Source organism: Carex rostrata, chromosome 7 (assembly GCF_964058835.1).
Source record: "Carex rostrata chromosome 7, lpCarRost1.2, whole genome shotgun sequence".
Lineage (NCBI taxonomy): Eukaryota > Viridiplantae > Streptophyta > Magnoliopsida > Poales > Cyperaceae > Carex > Carex rostrata.
The window spans coordinates 3,105,510-3,129,428 of NC_135924.1; the positions used below are offsets into that span (position 1 = coordinate 3,105,510).

The 23,919-nt window shown below is 38.5% G+C and overlaps 1 protein-coding gene across 1 annotated transcript; it reads left to right on the forward strand.

Moving 5' to 3' along the window:
- The first annotated feature begins 7,335 nt into the window (after window positions 1-7,335).
- LOC144556457 (SEC7-like guanine nucleotide exchange family protein) lies at window positions 7,336-17,578 on the forward strand. Its single transcript, XM_078304812.1, has 13 exons — window positions 7,336-8,387; window positions 9,409-9,726; window positions 9,936-10,278; window positions 10,644-11,066; window positions 11,386-11,681; window positions 12,249-12,522; window positions 12,862-13,364; window positions 13,937-14,258; window positions 14,487-14,826; window positions 14,942-15,343; window positions 15,766-16,013; window positions 16,418-17,191; window positions 17,296-17,578. Exons 1-12 carry the CDS (start codon window positions 7,453-7,455, stop codon window positions 17,030-17,032), a joined length of 5,019 nt encoding a protein of 1,672 aa, XP_078160938.1. The 5' UTR covers window positions 7,336-7,452; the 3' UTR covers window positions 17,033-17,191; window positions 17,296-17,578.
- Window positions 17,579-23,919: the final 6,341 nt, after the last annotated feature.

Here is a 23,919-nt window from a genome sequence, read left to right on the forward strand (position 1 = left end):
ATTAAATAGTAGTATATTATAAATTACACTAAAATAGTAGTTTAGTTGGGTACCAAAATATTTGTGTATTTAAACCAATTTAGAATTGTGATTGTATGTATAATTTAGAAATTATATTTAGAATTTAGAAATGTACCTATTTAGAAATGTACCAATTTACAAATCGACAAATTTAGAAATGTTGTATTTAGACCAAAATAGAGTATAAATGCATCAATTCAGAATTTATTTTTTTCTGAATTAGCGTAGATTGTAAGATTTTTTACCGATTCATTCAAGAATGGTGATATATTATTGAATTACCATAGATATTTGTATTATTGTTAGATTTGTACTATTTGAAATTATCAATAGAGGTCAAAATTGATAAAATTGTTAAATTTGTTGTTAGTATGGCGTCAACCAGCGGTACCAATCAAAATCGGACGCAAGATGATTTACAGTTAGATTTATCACTGGCCCGTCACGTATTTCCAAATATGACGGAAGAGAGTATCAGTCCTCTTTGCTGGTATAAATTCGAGGAGCACAAGATGAAAAACGCATATGTAAGTTTTTGTTTTGAGAAATGCAAATAATTTTAATTTTCATTTAGATAAAAATAGGTAAGTTATATGTTTGTTTGTTTTGAAATTGAATGCAGACTCATACCTTGACGAATACGCGGAACAATCAGATGAGTATCCTCTACGACGACCGATACGCTCCCGTGTTGAAGAGTTTGGGTCTGTGGCATGTCTCACAGCTGACCCCCATTGTCGCAGATGTCGCTCTTCTATCTGCGTTGGTCGAGAGGTGGCGGCCGGAGACACACACATTTCACATGCCTATCGGAGAGATTACGGTGTCTCTCCAGGATGTCAGCTGTCTCTGGGGACTGCCTATTACTGGACGGGCTGTGACGGGTGTGGAGTACGGGGACTTCACAAAGGACGTCGAAGAACTGTTGGGACCCAACCTGATGAAGGAAAGGTCCCTGAAGAGGTCGAAGGTTGCATCGAAGAATGACATCAGTATCCCTCTTTTGCGGGCGGCATTCAGGTAAGTATTTTTTTTGTAATAGTAAGTATTTGATTGTGATGCTTCATACTCTGTACTAAATTAGTTCGTATATGTAGTGGAAAATTGGAAGAAGATGCGCCTGAGGAGAAGATAGATCGGTGGACACGTGCTTACATAATGGAGTTATTCTCTTGCTGGTTGTTCCCAGATTCCTCTGGGAACACCGTCCCTGCTTGTATGCTACAGTGGCTAAGGGACTTGGATGACCCTCCACAGATGAATTGGGGTGCAGCAGTTTTGGCATGTCTGTACCGAGGCTTATGCATTGCGTGCCGGGTATAAATTACTTTCTCTTCTTATTATAAATAAATTATTTTCTCTTATCGAATTTAAAAATAAATGCAACTTGTATAAAAATAGGTCGACAAACAAGGTCTGTACGGACCGATTGGTCTCCTTCAGCATTGGTCGTGGACGAGATTTCCATTTGGTCGTCCACAACCACTAGACGAGGGTTGGGCTCCAAACTGGGGTCGTCCGGACGGGGAGACCTGTCCTGCGTATGCTCAGAGATTCTGCGCCAGAAAGACCTTTGTCGCGACCCCTCACGGCAAGCCTTCGGGAGTTTTCTTTTTCAGAACTCAATTCGAGCAGATGACTCCAGATCTACATGTCGAGTGGCGACCGTATGATTTTCGCGTCACAGTGTATGAAGAAGGTGAAGAACCTTACTCTTTCCTCACAAAACTTCCTTCGATCTGCAGTCGCGAGCGAGAATACTGGTTTGCTCAGGTGCGACTAGATTTTTTTTATTTTCTAGTTTACATTTCATAAACATATTGTAGTTTAAAATTGAAACTTAGACACATAAAATATTTGCAGGTGCCGCTTATCTACTACCAGGTTGTTGAGCATTATTACCCTGGACGGGTAATGAGACAGTTTGGTATGGCCCAGTATTTTCCAGTCCCGGATCCTATCACAAAGGACGACTGGTATGATCTTCACCAACCGTTGTGCACTACGGTCATGAAGGATTGGCGGACGGAGCACGCCTTGCATGTACAGCGACTAGAGGCTATGAGTCTGGATGACATGGTTCCTGATATGTACCAGATTTATGCTTTCGAGGAGTGGGACCAGCAGTATCGACAGTGGTACCAGGAAAATTGTGCATTCACGGTGTACATGTTCGGTCTCATGTCAGAGATCAATAGGAAGCCGCTTCATGTACCACGCGACACGACTACCCCCCAGTATGGTTTCATCCCTAGCAGTGGTCCGGCTGCACAGATTGTAAGTTTTTTTATATTTTCTACTATATTATTTCAATACAGTTATGGTAATCATCTTTTGAAATATTGATGAAATGGTTTATTCACAGGTACTGATGAACATCAAGGCAGTTCTGAAAGCTGCAAGATATGGGATCACAAGAGGCTGGAAGAAGGTGGGGAAGGTCATGTTGTGCATATCTGCACCTCCGGTGGTCGTCGCGGGGTACAAAGACCAGCTGGACAAGATCCTGCGGCTAGCAGATCTTCCAAGATACGAGGATTTGGCAAATATGAATGATGAAGATTCTGCAGAGCAGATGAGCACACCAGAGCCGGATCTTTCAGAGATCTTGTCTGCACCGACGCCTGAGGCAGCATTTCAGAGTTTTGGAGATCGAGTGGTACGTGCATTTTTCTAATAACCTACTTATTGAGAAACCAAATTATTCATTTATTAACAATCTATTTTCAGGGAGATGAGCCCCGGTTCGAGCCATCACAGGATTTTGAGCCGACTCAGCCATCGCAGGATTTTGAGTTTGACGTGGGTTCGACATATGATACCATATACACTCAGGGTTACTCTTATCCTCAGTTTCACACACAGGATGATCCACCACCAGAGGACAGTGCAGCAGTGTACCAGACGGAGACAGCTTCATCCTTAGCAGAGGCTGCTGCAGCTTCTATTTTCGGTCCTGTTCCTAGCTCATCTGAGGAGGTTTTGTTTGGACATATACCGGAGGAGACCCCACCACAGCCATCGCGGCAGTATACGCCTGCTTTCAATTTCTTAGGTTCGGAGATTGAGGAGGTACCGGAGGAGTTGGGGCGCGGTAAGAGACATAAGATCAGGAAAGACCCGTACACACCATCGACCAAGTAGTTATTCGGACTGTTATGGCTATTTGGACTTTTTGTTCTATTCGTACTATTTGGACTGTTATTTAGTTATTATCATGTTATTCTGACTGTTGTTTGGTTTATGCTTGCTACTATATTATCTAGTTATCATGTTATTATGACTGTTATTTGGTTTATGCTTGCTACTATATTTCTTAGAATTCGAATAACAAAAAAACACAACTTCTACTACAATAAAAAAACGGCATAGGTTCGGATAAAAAAAAAGCACACAATTCTACAATAAAAATTACAACTTCTGTTACAATAAAATCACAACTTCTACTACAATAAAAATTACCCTATTGCGTATTTCCTCTCGCATCCCTTCTTCTTCTCGCATTCCTCTCGAGAGTTTCTCTACTGGTTCGGTGACCCTTTCGTCGTCCTTCCAATACATCCATCCACATTTGGATCCGGTTGTGTCGTCTCCTACCCAATTTTACCAACCGATGCTCTGGAACTAATAGATCTCCTTCGTGCACCGGCCAATCACATTGATTGTCATACACATGGAATTCACCACTCCATGTGTCTATGAGTGTTTGAATGTTGTAATAATAATTGACGAAGTCATTTGGATTCAAGTTCCTATAATGTTAACACATTAGTAAGTAATACCGTCCCTAATATGAAGTTTCAAATTAAATAAAACATAATTTTACCTTAAACGACACACCGCCATCACATGAACACATGGTATTCCGCCCATCTGAGGCTTCTGGCACTGACATTCCACCTCATGATCGTTCTTCACAATTACCTTGTACCTGCAGTCGCTAGACGTGTGTACCCATCTGCCATTATCCATGTCAAAATTAATCTTTTCGCCATGTGAGGTCACCATAAATTCATTATGGCCGAATGCAAGCGTTGACAGTTTTTTAGTCTTCTCAATGTGCTTATCCAGCTTCTTATGCACGCGAGTGGAAAAAAGCTGACCCGCTGCTTGCAATTGCACAGCCGTCTCACTTCTTTTCTCAAACCAGCTAACACACTTGTAGAATGTCTCCTCAATGATTGCGGCAACTGGTAACCTACGATAATTAAAAATTACAATTAATTGAAGAAAACGTTAATAAAATATAGGAGGATTACAATATACAAACCTGCGAGAAGTTTGGAAGACATGGTTGAGCGATTCAGAACCATTGCTAGTCATTATTTCCCAACGAGATCCATCATCCATAGCTTGGTACACCTTCCATGGCTTAGGCAGTTCTTCCTCGTCATTTTCATTATATTTGCCACATGTATCCAAATAAGCCAACCAAGCAGTATTTCGCCTCCCGATTGCATCAAGTCCTTCTTGCAATCTTCTTCTCTTCTTCTTTTTAACCATAACCTTGAAAAAAGTGGAAGCTACCTTATCCTTAGTGTGCTTTCCAAAATTCTCAAACACATGTTGAGAGCAGTAGCGGTGAGCACACTCTTCTTTCTCCTCACACCAACCCAAATCATCTTGAATAAACACCTTTTTTATGCCCTTGTGTCTGTCAGATACCACACACATGTATCTATTTCGCCCAATTACAAACTCCCGCACCCACTTCATGAACCATCCCCAATTCTCAAAATCCTCGCTCTCTACCAGTCCAAATGCTAACGGGATTAACTGATTATCTGCATCATATCCGGTTACAATTAACAGTTTACCCTTGTATCTGCCAGACAAGAAACAAGCATCGATACTGATGACGGGTCTGAGGTGACCGACTGCGGCAATACATGGTCCCCATGCCCATGCTGCTCTCATGAAAAAACGATACCCTGGCTTAGTGGTTGGCTTTGAAACAATTTTATATTGGGTTCCCGGATTTGACCTTTTTATTGCCTCCAACAGAGGGACAATCAGCCCATAAGACCCCTCCCAACTACCAAAGGCCCGAGCAATTGCTAACTCTCTACCACGCCATAATTTGTTGTACTTTGGAACGATGCCCTCGTACCTTTCAGCGCATAAGTCAGCGACTGCCCGGATAGAAATATCAGCATTTTTTTCCAATGACAATTTTATACAGTTGGCGACCATAGCGGACGTCAACTGTGCATGATCTAACCTGGATGCCGATGCGTGACATGTGTGCTTAGCCACATTCTTCGTGATGGCCCAAGTATTACCAAAGCCTGTAGCCCTCGCAACCAACGCCCACCTGCACCGGGCGCTAACACACTTGTACCTCAACCTGGTGGTATCGCTGTGTGTATTTTTAATCTCCCTATTTTGTTTGATGTGCCAGTGGTTAATTGTATCTTTCATCTTATCCTTGTTGTCATATGTCATCCCCTCAGACAATTCATGTCTTTCTCCCTTTTATTTTACAAAAAAAACAACAAAAAATAAACAACATCAATTTAATAACAACAATTTAATAATTAAATTAAAATTAAATATAAATTAACAAACATACCTCACAAGTCGCAAAAAAAGAGCTATCGGCCTCTCCAAACCCTGATGTATCGTGAAATTGCTCAAACGGATGTCTTTCTCCACGATCCACTATAGGCCACTTCCGTCTACCAAGCACAGGAATACCAGTATCCTCATCACTGTGATCTGATACCCCACCGTCCCCATTATCATCCCAATTAGCCTCTGCCTCCATTTCTTCAGGATCATCGTCCGTATTGTCAGCATAATAAAGCCGTTCAGGGGTTTCAGATCGCTCCCTTTCAGATTGGACTCGGCTAGAGGACGAGGATGGAATCTGAGATCGACCCCTGTCAGATTGGACCCTACTAGGGCCCGCTACACACGGGGCCCGACTAGGACCTGCTACAGATGGGGCCCGGCTAGGACCCGTTACAGATTGCTCGAGCCCCAAACCTTGAGTCAACTGCAACAATTGCCTAGTATTCTGTCTGGAGTTATGTCCGGAGTTTTGTCTGGGGTTTGCTACAACATATAACTCCAGGAACTTGAAAGTCATATTCATTGTCATTTGGACATATAACTCCCAACTGCTATCGTCTTGTACCGGTAGCTGTTGGAACCAGGTTTGATTGCCTTGGCCAATATTGATTCTTGCGGTAATTATCAGTTCATAATTATGGTGGTCAATACCGAGTTGTTGGTACACTTCCCTATTTAAACCTCTAAAATCCAAATCAAGCCGAATATTGAACATTTTCGGCACTTGGTGGCTATAATAAGCGCCATTTGGTCCTTGTAATACTTCACCATCAAAATAACAAGCAATTCCAATCATAATTGGTTGAATAAACCTAATAATAAAAAATAACTAAATTAAAACAACTACAAAAAATAAATTTAAAAAAAAAAAGGATGAAAAGGAAATAAAACGTACCTATGCAGCAGCTTCGGTGAAAATGTGTAGAATGCTCTGCAGAACTGATTTTCTATATAGGGGGAATCTGCCACGTGCGCCGATCTGTTACGCGCACGGGTCATCCGTCCGCCGATCTATTACGCGCACGGGTCGTCGGGAACGGGTCGTCGGGAACGGGTCGTCGGGAACGGGTCAGTCCGCTGATCCATTACGCGAACGGGTAGCGACCCGTTCGCAGATCTACTGTGCGAATGTGGCGGAATCTGAATTCGGAATTAACGGATGGTATTGATTTAATTCTTATTTATTAGGGTGGTACATAAAAAAAAAACGGCAACATATATACATGCGTTGACAATTTATTTTGAAATTTATCTTTACTTTATGAATGCATGCGTTAAGTGAGTCTCCTCCTTTCATTCTGATTTTTTGTGCACTACTTGAACTCTTTAACATATTTTTGTAATCTCAGTCAAAAATGTTGAATGTATGAATTAAAAAAAATTGTTAAATTTTTTAAACTAGGATTATTAAATTTGTAAAACTGGTCAACAAAAAGAAAAATTCAACGAGAAGAGAGCTAGCTAACACATTAGACATGTAGACACGTGATTCCCCACGTGATCGTACGTTGATTCATATCACCTGAGGTAACATAAATTTTGAATTTAGATCCAGACCGTTATTGATAGCATCCAGATTCTGATCGGACAGTTGGTATCTAAAAGCAAATATTCAATTACCTCTGAGAGTACAAACTCGTATTACGTTATCCTCCCAAGACGTGGTCTACACTAACACTAACGAACCAGAGTTTTTCTTTTACTATATTGGTCTACGGTCTTCTTCCAATCTCTCCACCAAATTACCAAAATACCCCTCTTCACCTTGTCTTCGCCTCTTCCATGGCCGCGCCATAACTCAAAAAGAGGGATTCAACAAGAGACAAAAAACCTCCCTTAATCGGATCTGATTTCACAATGTCTGGACCCGCCACTTTAGGCGGGCCGTCGCGACTCGGCCGCGTACTGGGCCCAGCTTTCGACAAGCTCCAGAAAAACGCCACGTGGCGACGGCACCCAGCTCTCGTCTCCGCATGTAAGCACTCATTAGACCAACTCCCATCCATCTCCGACTCTGATCCGACCCAAGACCCGCTTGAATCCGACCCTTCATTGCTTGACCCGTTAATCATCTCCCTTGACCCTACCACTCCTCCTAAACTTGCCTTGATCTCTCTTGAATGCTTCCAGAAGCTTCTTTCTCATAATCTTCTACACGGTGAGATCGACGGACAGGATTCATCTGCTCCCGTTTCAAAGTTGATCTCGTACGTCCTTAAGCTGCCTTCGTCTCTCTCTGATGAATCCATTGAACTAGGTGTTTTGAAAGTTCTGATTTCTGCTGTGCGGGCCCCATCTGTCGGTCTCAGAGGCGAAATGCTTAACCAGTTTGTGAAATGCTGCTTCAATATCTATTTAGGAAGTCACAGTTTAGCAAACCAGATTTGTGCTAAGATGGTTCTTGCACAAACGTTAGCTATTCTGTTCGCACGTGCTGAGCGTGTGAAGGCACGAACAGTGTCTATAATGGATATGATGGATTTGTCAGATAAGAGTCTGAACGACTCGAGTTTGTCGAATTTTGCTCAGAATTTCATCAATGAAGCAATGGATTGGAGTGGGGCTGACGCTGACCCAGCGGGCCCGGATGCTGATTTGGCAGCAGAGGATGGATTAGTGGTGTTTAAGAACTTGTGCAAATTGTCAATGAAGTTCTCTAATTCAGGTAGCGGAACGAATTCAGGTCAGGAGAGTACTGATGACCCGGTTTTGATGAGAGGGAAGTTGTTCAGCTTGGAATTGCTTAGGATGGTGGTTGAGAATGCTGGTTCCTTTTGGCGCAACAATGAAAAGTTAGTTTCTTTTACTATTTTTAATTCCTTTTGGGTGTGTTTGGATTAAGGCTTGGATTAGTGAGAATAGTGAGCTGACCCAACTTTTGACTGGGTCAGTAGAATAACATGCTAACTCATAAAAGGCAAACAAAGAATAGTTCCTTTTTGCTAACCCAAACACATCCAAACGTAGAATAGTAGTCTGGAATAGTCGCTAACCCGGGTTATCCATGTTCTTTGCCTCATCCAAACGCACCCAAATTTGTAAGTGTTTCACTTTATGCCATTATGATACCCAGAGTCTGGTTTGATGGGACATGAATAATTCAGTTTGAGTCGTCCGGTTCAAACAAGTTAACAGCTGATTCTCACATAGTCTGTGAAGTAATCAGAAGATTGAAGAAGGAACTTTATTAGGTCTTAGGTTTCCGATTTGGGACAAAACGACAAAGTGAAAGGATATAGTTCATATGATTTTTGGGTAAACTCGTTTCACAATATTATTGTGCCAACACTTTTAGAACTGTTAGATGGTTCAAACTAGACCAGGTTTGGCTAGATAAACTGAATACATTTAATATTTAATTCTTACATTTGTCCATTTTTTAACTGCTGGCTTTAGGTGCACAAACTTTCTAAACAATAATATAAACTTTACAGGACCTTTTTTTGATACTTGTTTTGCATAACCTTCTAAAATTGTTAGAAAAATCATCTTTCTGTATAAACTCCAGATTCGTATTTAACAAACCAATATTTTTTTAATATCCTTCATAAAAAATTATAAAATGATATTCCATTTTAAAATATGCCAAACTGTACCATTTGAGCAGTGAAACCCACTGCTTGAACATTACATTATTTATTTTACTATTTTTTTTTACTTTTTAAAAAAAAAAAAAAATTCAAGTATACAAACAAAATTACAAAACCATGTCATGATAATTTTTCTGGTGTGAAGAGTGAACACCATTTTTTAAACAAAACTCGTTTTTACCAGCTTTTATTACTTATTTTATTCGAATGTTTTCTGGAACAGGTATCTTGGGGCAATCAAGCAGTATCTTTGTCTGTCCCTTCTGAAAAACAGCGCATTAACTGTGATGAGTGTGTTCCAGCTTCTATGCTCCATTTTCATAGGGTTGGTGTTGAGATTTCGGGCAGGGTTAAAAGAGGAGATAGGTATCTTTTTCCCTATGCTTGTTCTACGGGTACTCGAGAATGTACCCCAACCTAGCTTCCTTCAGAAAATGACCGTATTGAACCTGCTAGAGAAGATATGCCAGGACCCACAAGCCATTGTTGATATTTTCGTGAACTATGATTGCGATGTGGATGCACCTAATATTTTTGAGCGGTATGAAACTTGTGCAATAACTATAACTTTATTTTATTAATGTACAGAAAACACACTACTATGACTTTCTATTTTTAGTAAAAAAAAGCTAACCCGATATGGATCAGAATTTTGTATTATTCAAGCCTTGAAAGTGTTTTCTCTCTGATTAAAGCAACTACTGTGCGAAAACAATAAATTACTGAGCTCCAAATTTTGAATCCTTTCAGGATTGTAAATGGGTTGGTGAAAACTGCATTGGGGGTCCCACAAGGAACTGCCACGTCACTCTCCCCAGCACAAGACCAGACATTTCGCATCGAGTCGGTTAAATGCCTGGCTACTGTTATCAAATCAATGGGTCTATGGATGGACCAGCAACTAAAAATTGGTGACTTCACTCCCAAAAGTACTGAGACTACTGATGGTGCACATTCAGTGGATAGTTTTGGTTCTTTCTCTGTAGAGGAAGGAAGTGGAAGTGATTTTGATTCAAACATTTCAGATTCTGGTTCGGAGGTGTCTGATGCATCGACCCTTGAGCAACGGCGTGTGTATAAGCTTGAGCTTCAAGTGAGGAACTTTCTTAACCTTATTATGTATAAAAAAAACTGAGATGAATTGATAGTAGGAAATTTTTAATGAAACCTTGACTATATGACCTTCTATATACAGCAGAAATGTGCCTTGATTTGTTCTTGTTTTCTTTGATATACATGTATAAATGTATTCCAGAATTTCAGAAATAAAGAGAAGACAATTGTATGGGAGTCTAATGAAGATTGAAATTTCATTATATTTATTTTGAAAACACATATTATTTGATTTTCGACCAATTGAAATCTACACATTGCATGCAGTTATATGTGCATTTTTCTCAAAACACATTATTTGAATACTTTATGCCATTTAATATTTCTTTCTTGTTGTTGTTTCAGAAAGGCGTCTCCTTGTTCAATCGGAAACCCTCAAAGGGTATAGATTTCCTTATCAACACGAAAAAAATATCTTCTAGTCCTGAGTCAGTGGCAGCTTTCCTGAAATCAGCGAGTGGTCTCAACCCAACCATGATTGGTGACTACCTTGGAGACCGTGAAGACTTCCCCCTAAAGGTCATGCATGCCTATGTTGATGCATTTGATTTTGAGAGGATGGATTTTGGTAAGGCAATCAGGTTTTTTCTAAGAGGATTTCGGTTGCCTGGAGAGGCACAAAAGATTGATAGGATAATGGAGAAGTTTGCTGAGAGGTATTGTAAATGTAATCCCGATGCATTTTCAAGTGCTGATACAGCATATGTGCTTGCATATTCGGTAATTATGCTGAATACTGATGCCCACAATACCATGGTCAAAGATAAGGCAAGTTTATTTATTTATTTATTTTTGTTTTTTTTTTGCGATGCATGTTATTTTGCACTTCTCTTGAAATTCGTCTTTTCTTGGATGTGTGGAAAAATGAATAGAGAATTTTCAAAGGAACTGCACTATTACTTGATTGCAAAAGAATTTACAGTTCAACTTTAAAAACTTTTAAGCATTTGTGCCTGTCTTCATCAGAAGCAAATGAAATCATTCGCCTTTGTGTCTGTTTGAAATAATGCAGGTTTATTCTTGCAATTTTCAAGAAAAAGAAATAATTTTATAAACTCGAATACCATTTTTTCATTATGCATTGCAGATGACAAAAGCTGATTTCATTCGGAACAATAGAGGTATTGATAACGGGAAGGACTTGGCTGAAGAGTACCTTTCTACTCTCTACGATCAAATTGTTAAAAATGAAATAAAAATGAAAGCTGACTCATCGGTCCCACAAAGTAAGCAAACAAATAACAGCATTAGTAAACTTCTGGGGTTGGATAACATTATCAATCTTGTCAACTGGAGTCAGACCCAAGAGAAGGCTGTTGGCGCTAATGATTTGCTTATCAAGCATATTCAAGAGCAGTTCAAGGCTAAGAGCGGCAAATCTGAGTAAGTGGGTTTTAGGTAACTTTTAACTCTTGGTTGTTACTGAGCAGGTTGAAAAAAAATGGTGTGAGAAGAACCTAATTAACATAATAATCTAAATAAGCTTATTCTCATCAGACACTAAAATTAAACTTAAGAATTACTTGTGTTCTTGTATCATTTAAGATCATGCACAGTGGAAAAAGGCAATTATGTTTTTACATATCTTGACGTTAATTAGATACAATTCTCATGATTGTTAGAATATGTTAAGGGAAGCCTGTATTGAACTGTAGGCCTAGCACATATGGTGATGGATCATGGCTCTCTACAGAGAGACACCGATTCAATTCCTGCAAAAGGCATCTAAAAAGAAATTAATGCTGGGGTTACTGGAGCCCTTGCTTCAAAAAAAAGAAAAGAAAAGAAAAAGGGAAGCCTTTATGGGTACTGTCAAACAAATTATTGTTAGAGAACACAAAATAAAAAATAAAAAAAATGAATTGTAGCAGATGTAGAGAGGATATGGGGATATTCTTTGTTGCTAATCCTCTCTCTCTCTCTCCCCCTCGCTCGCTGTCTGATTTGTAGGTCTGTGTTTTACTCAATAATGGATACGGGCATTCTTCATCACATGGTGGAGGTATGCTGGGCCCCACTGATGGCTGCATTCAGTGTCACCCTTGATCGCTCTGATGACCGTGCAGCTATCGCTCAGTGCCTTCTTGGGTTTCGAGGCGCAATCCATGTCACTGCCGTACTGTGCATGCAAACCCAGCGTGATGCCTTCGTCACCTCCGTTGCCAAGTTCACCTACCTACACTGTGCTGCTGACATGAAGCAAAAAAACATTGATGCTGTAAAGGTAATTAAACATAGTTAGCTCCTCCTTTTAGGTTGACTAAACCCAGTAATAAATTATAAAGGGGTGTTGTTTCTGAATTTATGGATACAAAACCTTTACAAACTTGACCCCCCAAAAAGTAAGAGAGTAAAAAAGGAATTCTCGCTTACGTCTGACATGTCTGGTTTTCTATCAGATTGAATCAGTTCCCTGTACCTTTGGTATCTGCTAGGGGCATAGGTCCCTTATATTTTATGAAATAATTCTTTAGTGCATACATGCATCATAATTCTATGAAATAATTCTTGTGCAATCTTCCTTTTCTTATATATATTTGGGTGATCTGTGGTTTTCAAACAGGCAATAATTTTAACTGCCTTGGAAGATGGAGACTACCTTCAAGAGTCTTGGGAACACGTATTGACATGCCTCTCACGCTTTGAGCACCTACACCTCCTAGGTGAGGGGGCCCCACCTGATGCCTCTTTTCTGACAGATGAAAAAAACCCTCAGAATAAGCCCACTGCGTCCCAAAACCAACCCTCCTCAAAACAGCGGGCCCTCCAAAATCCTTCTGTCATGGCCGCGATACGTGGTGGATCATACGATAGTGTGGGTCCCACTGGAGCAGGGGGTGCACCTCCATTGGTGACGCCAGATCAGATAAACATCTTTGTCTCAAAGTTGAATCTACTGGACCAGATTGGGATTTATGAGCTGAACCATATTTTTGCACATAGTCAGAGATTGAATGGTGATGCAATTGTGGCTTTTGTTAAGGCTCTCTGTAAAGTTTCTGTGACCGAGCTACACTCTCCAACTGATCCGCGGATCTTTTGCCTCACTAAAATAGTTGAAATTGCGTAAGGATATCTTGTTATTTAATTTCTTAAAGAATAGAACTTTCCACCTGGTGTGTGCATTGTCTCTTTTAAAATACATAATTGCTAAAATAGTTATTTAATTTCTTAAAGAATAGAACTTTCCACCTGGTGTGTGCATTGTCTCTTTTAAAATACATAATTGCTAAAATAATAAATTATAGCAAAATTAATAAAAAAAATCAGATTTCCAAATAGGAAAGGTCAAATTAGCACTTTCTAGAAGCAAAAAAATAAAAATAAAATAATAGAGTACTAGAAAAGAGATTAGTTGCACAGTTTATTATTGCAAATAAATTTAGAATTGTACAATAATTTGTTGGTATCTTGATATATCGGATATTTGCAAAATATATTCACATAGACTCCTTGAGCTTGGCATCCATTGATAAAAAACCACTAAATTTATTAGTAGGGATATTTTCAAAATGGGGAGAAAAAATATCAAATTTTACATTTCTGGTTTCAGCATACCTTCAAATTAATGTAAGTCCTAGTTCGTTTAATTTCTAACCAAACAAACCAGTCTATATTAATTATCTTTAACTATGTAGCCACTACAACATGAACCGAATACGGCTGGTTTGGTCTCGCATATGGAATGTTCTCTCTGATTTCTTTGTCTCAGTCGGTCTCTCGGAGAATCTCTCAGTGGCCATCTTTGTAATGGACTCGTTGCGCCAGCTGGCGATGAAGTTTCTAGAAAGGGAGGAGTTGGCAAATTACAACTTTCAAAATGAGTTCCTGAGGCCATTTGTGATTGTCATGAAAAAGAGCTCATCGCTGGAGGTGCGGGAGCTGATTGTGCGTTGTGTTTCCCAGATGGTGCTTAGTCGTGTAAATAATATAAAATCGGGATGGAAGGGTGTTTTCACGGTATGTTGGATAATAATTTACTCTATTATTTTTATTTCCATAGAAGTGTTCTGAAAGGTCTTGTACATAGCTGTTTTGAATGATCTTATTGGAATACGACTCTTTGAATGATTTTTTCTAGAAAAAAAGAAAAGCTGGTAATGAATTTTAACAATGAGAAGTTGATTTAATGTGTGGTGAAATCTGATATTTGTTTCTTGGTCTTACTTGATTTTGTTGTTATCATAGGTGTTTACAACTGCTGCAGCTGATGAAAGGAAGACCATAGTGCTACTAGCATTTGAGACAATGGAGAAAATAGTTAGAGACTACTTCCCTTACATAACAGAGACTGAGACCACGACTTTTACTGATTGTGTAAAATGTCTGATCACTTTCACTAGCAGTAAATTTAGTAGTGATGCAAGTTTGAATGCCATAGCATTTCTGAGATTTTGTGCGGTGAAGTTGGCTGAGGAGGGGTTCAGTACAAATCCAGAGGTGAAGAAAAATAGTGGACATCTATCAGAAGCAAATGGTATTCTAAGCAAGGATGACCATGTTTACTTCTGGGTCCCTCTCCTCGATGGTACTCGCTCTTTTTTCTCTGTTTCTTGTATAATTTGACTTTTATATACTTATTGATTAATATACACTTAAATATCGTTATATATATGATTGTCAATTTTTATTTTATTTTTCAGGATTGGCGAAGCTGACAACTGACCCAAGATTAACTATTCGGAAAGGAGCCTTAGAGGTTCTTTTTGACATATTAAAGGACCACGGCCACATCTTTTCTCCCCCATTTTGGGCCAGTATTTTTGAATCTGTTATTTATCCGATATTTACCAACAAGCCTGATGCTGCATCTGAAAATAACACTGAAGTAGAAGAACCTTCCGGAGCCCTAGAGACCCAGATCTTGGCTTCCCGGTGCCTAGTGGATCTCTACTGTGAGGTATTTGATGCAGTTCGACCTGAGTTGAGTCAGGTCATAACTATAGTGGTTGATTTCATTAAGAGCCCATACCAGCAGGCTGCTACTGCTGGTGTGGCCCAGTTGCAGCGTCTCACGGAAAATCTAGGTGGTGAACTCAATGGAAGTGAGTGATATTTTTATATATTTATATTTATTTATTTTAATGTATTGGATATGTATCAGACCCAGACAAATGTTTATTCTGGCTTTTTTTTATAGGTACAGTGAGTATGCTTTCAATTAAAATCCCCAGATGAACAAATGATACAAAGAAACCAAAAAAAATTTAAAAGATAATATTAGTTACTAAAGCTCTTACTACTGCAACAAGTACCTACTTGTGCATGAATTTATTTTGTCAAATTATGTACATTTTCTGTGGTATTTTTTGGGGAATATTAGGCTAGTTAGCTGGAGATGTGATTTTGACTTTAAATGCCATTACTTTCTCTTTCTCTTCTCTGTTTAATGTTTTACTTTGTTTCCCCAACCATACCACATAAATCCTTGTAACTCTCTCTTTTTATAAATGTATGCAATTAACAGGAGAATGGGAGATGGTGTTGGGGCGCCTGAAGGAGGCAGCGGAGGCCAACTTTGAGACTTTTGCAAAAATTGTGCGAATGATGCAAGATGTAGAGATCCCGGGGGAGAAGGCAGAGGGGTACGCAGAGGAAGAGATATATTCAGAAAGCGAACTTGTCAATGAGGAAGAAGAGGCCAACATGGAAACTGCATCCTATGCCATTGTCAAAATGAAGGGCCACCTTTCTCTCATACTCTCCATTGTCCAGGTATCATTTCTCGTATTATTTAATTATGAATCAGTACCCTTATGAACTCTTAAAAATTATTGTGTATATCATTTATTGCTGAATGGATTGACATAAATGAATGTGTGAATGTGAGTGTGAGTGTGAGTGTTTTATAAGAAGGAAAATGTTTTAGGAGGCTTTTTCCAAGTGATATTACTAAATGTTTTGCTGGGGCAAATGATAAGTTCGCTTTTGCAGAGGTACCCAATATGTGAGGGTTTTCTTGGGGCATATGGAATATTTTCCAAATAAAGGGATGAGGTATTCTATCTGATAATAAAACAAATCTTAGAAATGGATATTTTGATTAGTCATATATCAGAAGACAATCTAGAATTAAGCCTAACAAATGTTTCCTTTTTTTGGTCTTTTTTTTTTACTAGTCTATTTCTACATTGTACGACATGTACCACCGGCACTTTGCATTGCCTCACATCTCTCTCCTCATAGAAACCCTTGCCTCTATTACCTCACATGCCAGCAATATTACTAGCGAGACCTCCCTGCAACTTAAGTTCCACGAGGCATGCAGTCTTCTAGAAGTTGCTGAGCCAGCCTCTATTCATTTTGAAAATGACTCGTACCATAATTACCTAAAACTCCTTCAATCCATCCTTCGAAACAACCCACCTCTCTCTGTAGAGATGCAAATTGAGCCCAAAATTATCTCTGTTTGTGAAAAGGTTCTTAAAATGTATCTCAATTGTGCAATCGAGACCGAACCAGAAGTGAAAAACGGGACATGCAAAACAGTCAAGCGGGTACTTCCAGTTGGGGATAAGAAGGAAGAGTTGGCAGCACGTACCTCTCTTGTGCTCTTGGTGATGAAACTTATTAATGGTTTTGAGAGGGACCTCTTTGAAAGAAATTTACCATCTTTTTTCCCCTTGTTTGTGAGTCTTGTTAGGTGTGAACATGGATCAGGGGAAGTGCAAAGGGTTTTGCATGAGGTTTTTGAATTCTCGATTGGGCCGATAGTGATTTCCTCTTGTTCATAATTAGAGAAAATGTAATTATACAACGATCGAGCTAAGGAGATGTGTATTCTAGTAAGTGGTTTTGTTCATAGTGCTTTTGTTGAGAGTGAGAAATAAATGACAAGTAAAATTAGATTGTTTCGGTTTCAGAGGCATGGCATGAGGACTTATTTCGGAAAGGTAATAGAATTTAAACAATTGTAATTTCTTGTTGTGTTCTTGTTATTACTGTTGCTGCTGCTTTTTTTTATTATTTATATATTTATTTATTAAATGTATTGTAGGTTTTGAAGTAGGCAAAGAGAGCTGTGGACTGTGGTGGTCCTTTATAGGAGATGATACAAAATAATAATAAGCCCAAGTAGAGAATAGAGATGTCATTTTTTGCAGCAACGTGTAAAACTGTATAGTGACTATAGTGTCAATTTCTTGATTTATTCTTTCAAAATATATCTGGAACAGGAGATTAGTCTTTTTGTTTATTCATATATTTTGAATAACTAATGTATTATAGGTCAACTTCTTTGTATTTGTTCTAGTAATGGAATTCGCATGTCTAGTTTAAAAGGATGTTCTTTATTTTTTGGGGGAATTTCATAGGATACTTTGTTACTAAGGTGAAAAGCTTCCTCAGTGTTTTTTTTTTTTTACTTGGCTGTTTTCCAAGTTAAGAAATTATGGATTATTAGTTGTTGTAATAAAAAAAATTACGTAATATTATTTATTTGGGATCGACTAACAGTCCCCCTACTTCAGTCCCCTATCTGTCCCCCGCACTAAAAGACAAAAAAAATAGTTAAAACGTGCTAACTACCACTAAAGAGCAAGATTAATGCTATCTTATTAATAGTCAAAACGTATAGTATTCATACCTACGAATTTATAGTATTCATACTTATTATCAGAACCATTTGTCATATGTAAACACAAGCTGGAGGGGACCAGTAACAACCAGGGGGACCGCTGACGTCTTGTGACAGCCTGGATTGGGGACCCCAATCGTCTGAAAGCGACATTTGCCAAGATTGGGGACCACTACAGCGAAACTATATATTATTCATATCTAAATATAGAAGTATTCATATCTAAACAAATGAAGTATTCATACTGACGATTATGAAGTATTCATACATGTTTGAAATAATTTATACAATTCAAAATTCAAAGTCAGATTCATCTCTCACCCCACCTCTTCCAAGAAGTATTCATACTGACGATTACGAAGTATTCATACATGTTCAAAATAATTTATACAATTCAAAATTCATTGTCAAATTCATCCCTCACTCACCTCTTCCAAGAAGTATTCATATCTAACATGAAGTATGCATATCTAACAAATGAAGTATTCATATCTAACTAATGAAGTACTCAATATATAACAAATGAAATATTCATATATATAACTATTTACTTCTAACTAATAAAGTATTCACACATGACACTAACAATATTCACATCTGACACTAATAATATTCACACCTGCCCAGATTGGGACCAAGAAATATTCTCAACATACTAGTATGCATATCTAAAACAATGAAGTATTCATATCTAACTAAAGAATTATTCATATTGACGATTACGAAGTATTCATACATGTTCGAAATAATTTATACAATTCAAAATTCAAAGTCAGATTCATCTCTCTCATCCCACCTCTTCCAAGAAGTATTCATATGTAACATGAAGTACGCATATCTAACAACTGAAGTATTCATATCTAACTAATGAAGTATTCATATGTTGTATTGTGACAACCTTCGCTGGGCTAGCATGGACCCCCTCCAATGGTGCACCACGCTCTCCCCGCCGAATCTTGATGGTGCACCGTGCTCTCCTCGTCAGATCTCGACGGTGCACCACGCTCTCCTCGCCGGATCTCGACAGTGCACCACGCTCTCCTCGCCACGTGAGAAGATTGAAGATTGAAGAGGGTGGGTTTTGACCACGTGAGGGAACAAAAAAGGAAAGTTGTTAGGGGGACAGATTCAAAGGGGACAACATCTTTACTCTATTTATTTGTCGTTGTTATTGTTCAATATAGTCTGAAACATCACACATCCAGAACAAACAAAATAAATAATATATATATATATATAAATAAATACGATAATAGTGGTCATAGTACAAACCTGCTTAAAAGTGTCAGTTTACATATATGCGTTCATGTCTTAAAAAGTTCAGTTTTACGGCCATTTTTATTAATATCCAAAAAAAAAAAGATAATTTTAAAAATAACCTCGAATTTTTTTTTTTTTTTATTGATGCCCCAACCGCCCAAAGCCTGGGCGGGCCGAGCCCCAAGTGGAGCGCCCAAATTCTGGGCGGGCCGAGCCCCAAGTGGAGCGCCAGAAATTTGGGCGGGCCGAGCCCCAAGTGGAGCGCCAGAAATTTGGGCGGGCCGAGCCCCAAGTGGGGCGCCGAAGTTCTGGGCGGGCCGAGTCACAACCAAACCGCCCAAAATTCCAGCGGGCCATTAATAATAAAATAATATGAGCGTTAATTATAAAATATTTTATAATATTCATATTTTATAATATTCATATGGAATATGCATGCACCCGTGAACAATATTAAATTAAATTCCTAAAATCACCCGTGAACACCCTGAACCCCTAACCCTTCCTCCTCACTCTCCACTCTCTCTGTCTCTTCTTCCTCCATGCACCGCACCAAAAAAAAAAGAGAAACAGAGATGGTCTCGCCGCAGCAGTAGAAGAAAAGGAAAAAAAAATAAGAAGCTCAACTCTGCTAGCTTCTTCGCTCTCTGTCTCTACTTTTTCGGTGCTTCACCGTTAAATTCATCACTCTTCTTTCTTTCTCGGGTGAGTTTTTAATTCGAATGGATTGAATGTTAAGTTGTGTAATTGTTGAATTCGATTGGAATCGAATCGATTAAATACGATTCGAAATGATTCGAATCGATTCGATAGATTTGAATCGAATCGTTTGAATGTTATTGAATGTGATTGTGATTTTGGTTGTGATTGCGGTTATGATTGTGATCAAATTAGTAAATGTTATTAAAAAAATGTTAGGATTTTTGAAAAAATAAATGTTAGAATTGTAATTGTTTAGAAAAAAATTCATGTGATTGTTAGAATTGTGTATTGTTAGAATTGTGATTGTTAGAATTATGTATTGTGATTGTTAGATAAAAATTCATGTGATAAAAATTCATGTTATAATTGTGAATGTTGGATAAAAATTCATGTGATAAAAATTCATGTTATGATTGTAATTGGTAGAATTGTGTATTATAATGTTATTTGGTAATTGGTTATAATTTAAATTCGATTAAAATTCATGTGTTAGAGTTATTTAGTTAGAATATATTTTCTAAGTGTGGTCTAATAAATGGGTGAGATGATTTATATTGTCAATTTAGTAATTGTAATGTTAAGTGTTAGTTGTATCATGTATTTTTGTTGTGATAATAAAAATATGTGTGTTATATTAGTTATTAATGTTTGCATGCATGTTATAAAATGTTGTAAAATATTTGCATGCATGTTATAAAATGTTGTAAAATATTTGCATGCATCTTAAATTTTTTTCTATATGAATAATGTTTGCATGCATCTTATAGTTTATGGTTATACAAAATTAGGATTATAGTTTATGGTTAAAAATTTAGGGTTAGGATATATGGTCGAATTTATGGTCCATATTCTATAATTATTATAAAAATATTATATAATTATAGTTATTATGAATATATTAATATTATATAATTAGTATCTTATTAATTATATATAACTATATTGTGTTATATTGTTAATATATTAAATAATTAGTATAACAACAATTAGTGTAGTTATATTATAATATATAGTTATATTATTATTAGTTATTTTAGAAAAAATATCATATGTTTTAATTATCTATAATTGTCTGTAAATGTAGTATGCCCAGAGAGCGCAGACGATGGAGAGACCCTCCGGATGCTGTGGATCCACCACCGGATGCTGTGGATCCCCATCCGGATGCTGTGGGTCCGATTGGAGCGGGTCCGTACTCGGTGGATCCAACTGGAGAGGGCTCGTCATATGAAGAAATGACTGGCGCAGGATTTGGGGATTCGAGAGGAGCGGGTCCGTCCTCTGCGGCTGGGACATCGTCGGGTTGGCATGATCCTGACACTTTCAGTCCTCTTCTATGGACCCATCATGTTAAACACCGTGTCTCGTTGGCATCGCTTGAGGTACGTGATTATTATACGTAATGTAAATAGTACTTAAAGATGACACGATTTGAGTCTCACAGGTTGATAATAAATACAGGACGATGTCATGCTTACGGTGAGGCACCGCAAGTCTGAGATTCCGTTCGTTCCCAATCCGTTGATGCAGCGATGCCTCATAAATCTCGGGTTGTTTCAGATTGCCACCATGCCGCAGAGTAGTATCAATCAGGCTCTGATGCATGGTCTAGCAGAGAGATGGCGTCCTGAGACTCATACATTTCATCTCCCGGTTGGGGAGATGACAGTCACCCTTGGTGATGTGAGCGCATTGTGGGGTTTACCTATTGATGGCATCCCCATAGGTGGCATCTCAGACCATCCAGACCTGCAGAATATGATACCAGAGCTGTTAGGGTGTCATCCGAAGATTCTGCAGAAGAAATTGAAGAAGAAGAAAGGGGACGAGGATGACTTCCGTTCTTCCCAGTACTGTATTTCTCTAGCGGCACTCCGATCTCACTTCTTCCGGAATCGGATATTTCCTGAGACTGAGGACGTTGATGCGATCCTGAGGTACCATTACACTATTTAAAATAAACTTATCAATCCATCTATAATCTGAACAATTGATATCGATTATTGTATATTACAGTTATACTAGGGCATTTGTGCTGGATTTGTGTGGTGCAGTCATGTTCGTGGACTCTAGCGGTGATGCGGTCCCGATCATGTTTCTCTCTCTGCTGAGGGACATGCTATCTCCATCGAGGTGGAACTGGGGTGGAGCTGTTCTCGCCCACTTATACAGAGCCCTGTGTCATGCTTGTCTGGTAAGTGTATACTAATTTGGTTATGAAAAATACGTTTTTATTTAAGGTTGAATAAGTACCGAGTTCTTATTTTAACTTAAATTTTCAGGTGAAGAACAAGCAGATTCACGGACCGCTTCTTCTACTCCAGCTGCGCATGTATGAGGTGGTTCACACTTCTTAATCATCAGCTGCGCATGCCGTCAGCTGCGCATGGTCTGTCCTTGTGGACGCAGACTTGCATGTATGAGGTGGTTCACACTTCTTAATCATCCATGCTTCTCCTGAACCCGCAGGGGTTGCAAAAAGGCGGAACTCGCAGTGCGGGTGAGTTTTACATAGCACAACTAACCTTGTTCGGTCCCTTTTGTGTAATATACATTCCCAGTTACCGTGAACATGAGTCTCATTTATTTTCTTTACAAGTTCGTCTATGTTGGTATAAAGTTGCCCTGCGGCAAGTTCTTTATTGTATTCAACACGAGGACCAAAGAAACTAATGTCTGCCTCTTCGAAAGCTGTGGTGTCGTTGAATGTGGCAACCGGATGCTTATTCCCCCGACCTCTAATCGGGAATTTTTCTGCCCTGGACAACCCTGGTACATTTGCATCACCATCTGATAAGTCATCAGCTTCCCAAACCCCTTGGTATTCATCCCCCGTTTCCATTTCCCTTTCTGGTACAGCATCAATAGCATCTACATCAATATCAATATCAGTTCGATTAACCGGTACCGGTCCTGACTCTGGCATAGTTGGAAATCTAGGGATTATGGGTGTATGTCTCGGTGGTGGTGGTAACTGTTAGTTTGTAATAATCTAGAAGTCAATAATACGATAATTTATCATAAAGCTTTGTTCATGAATTGGATGATTAATATCATTTTGTTGCCTTGAGTATTATTGAATTTATGGATCATTTCGAGTTCATGACTGAAATTGTGAAACTCCATAATATAGATGATATATACTCTTAATCTTAAAAGGTCACTAACCAAGGTAATTAGCAGGAACACTAATTACCACTATAAGGTTAGTATGTGGATTGAAAGATGGTTAAGTTTTACAAACCATTTGACACGAGATGTCATTTTAATCACATAGATACATGTTCTAAGAACATGGTATTTGACAGACCCCGAATGAAAACATTAAATAGAATTGTGTTCGTGTCATTTATGTTTTTCATTCAGTGTCACGTTCTAAAGTATGAGGTATTTATCGTTCCCACTAAGAAATATATATGTGTGAGTGTTATCTAACACTGTCCGTAAAAAGCAGTCATAACGGTAGCATTTCGATATATATAGCTTAGCTGAGGAAGTGATAGTTTGCCAAGAATACTACTTGTCCCTCGTATCTCTATACGAGTTATAGCATCACTGGGCCCCTTGATAGAGTAAGATTATCAGCGCGCGGTATGATTACAAGAGTAATCATATTTGATAATATGCTCAAGATCAAGAAAAGATTCAGTTAGCAAGGATGACACACATCTACCTTGAAACTGATCTGATAGCTATGAGACAGAGGAACAGACACAAGTAAATTGTTTACTGGATCGTGATATTGTACAGTACAGCATCATCTGTGTAATTGGATGGTCATGATGTGTTGCCAGACGCCACCCATGATTATAGAAGTTAAAACGGTTTTAACTCTATTTACCAACATAACACAGATCCTATTGGGTCACACCATATAGGAGTTAATCGGAGAATCTTATTTTGATTGATTATAAATTGGTTATGATCAATGATAAGATGGTTATAATTAATTATACGTGTTATAATTAAATTATAAATGTTATGTAAAAATAACAAGCAAAAACATTGGTTAATTTATAAACGTGTGTGGCACGTTGTATAAAAGTTAACCGGTTAATTTATAAATGTGCAGGACACATTGTA

Coding starts and splice junctions, on each gene's coding strand:
- LOC144556457 (XM_078304812.1), top strand. CDS start 7,453: ATGTCTGGACCCGCCACTTTAGGCGGGCCGTCGCGACTCGGCCGCGTA. Junction 12,523..12,861: donor AAAACATTGATGCTGTAAAG/GTAATTAAACAT, acceptor GTTTTCAAACAG/GCAATAATTTTAACTGCCTT. Junction 15,344..15,765: donor AGGTGGTGAACTCAATGGAA/GTGAGTGATATT, acceptor TGCAATTAACAG/GAGAATGGGAGATGGTGTTG.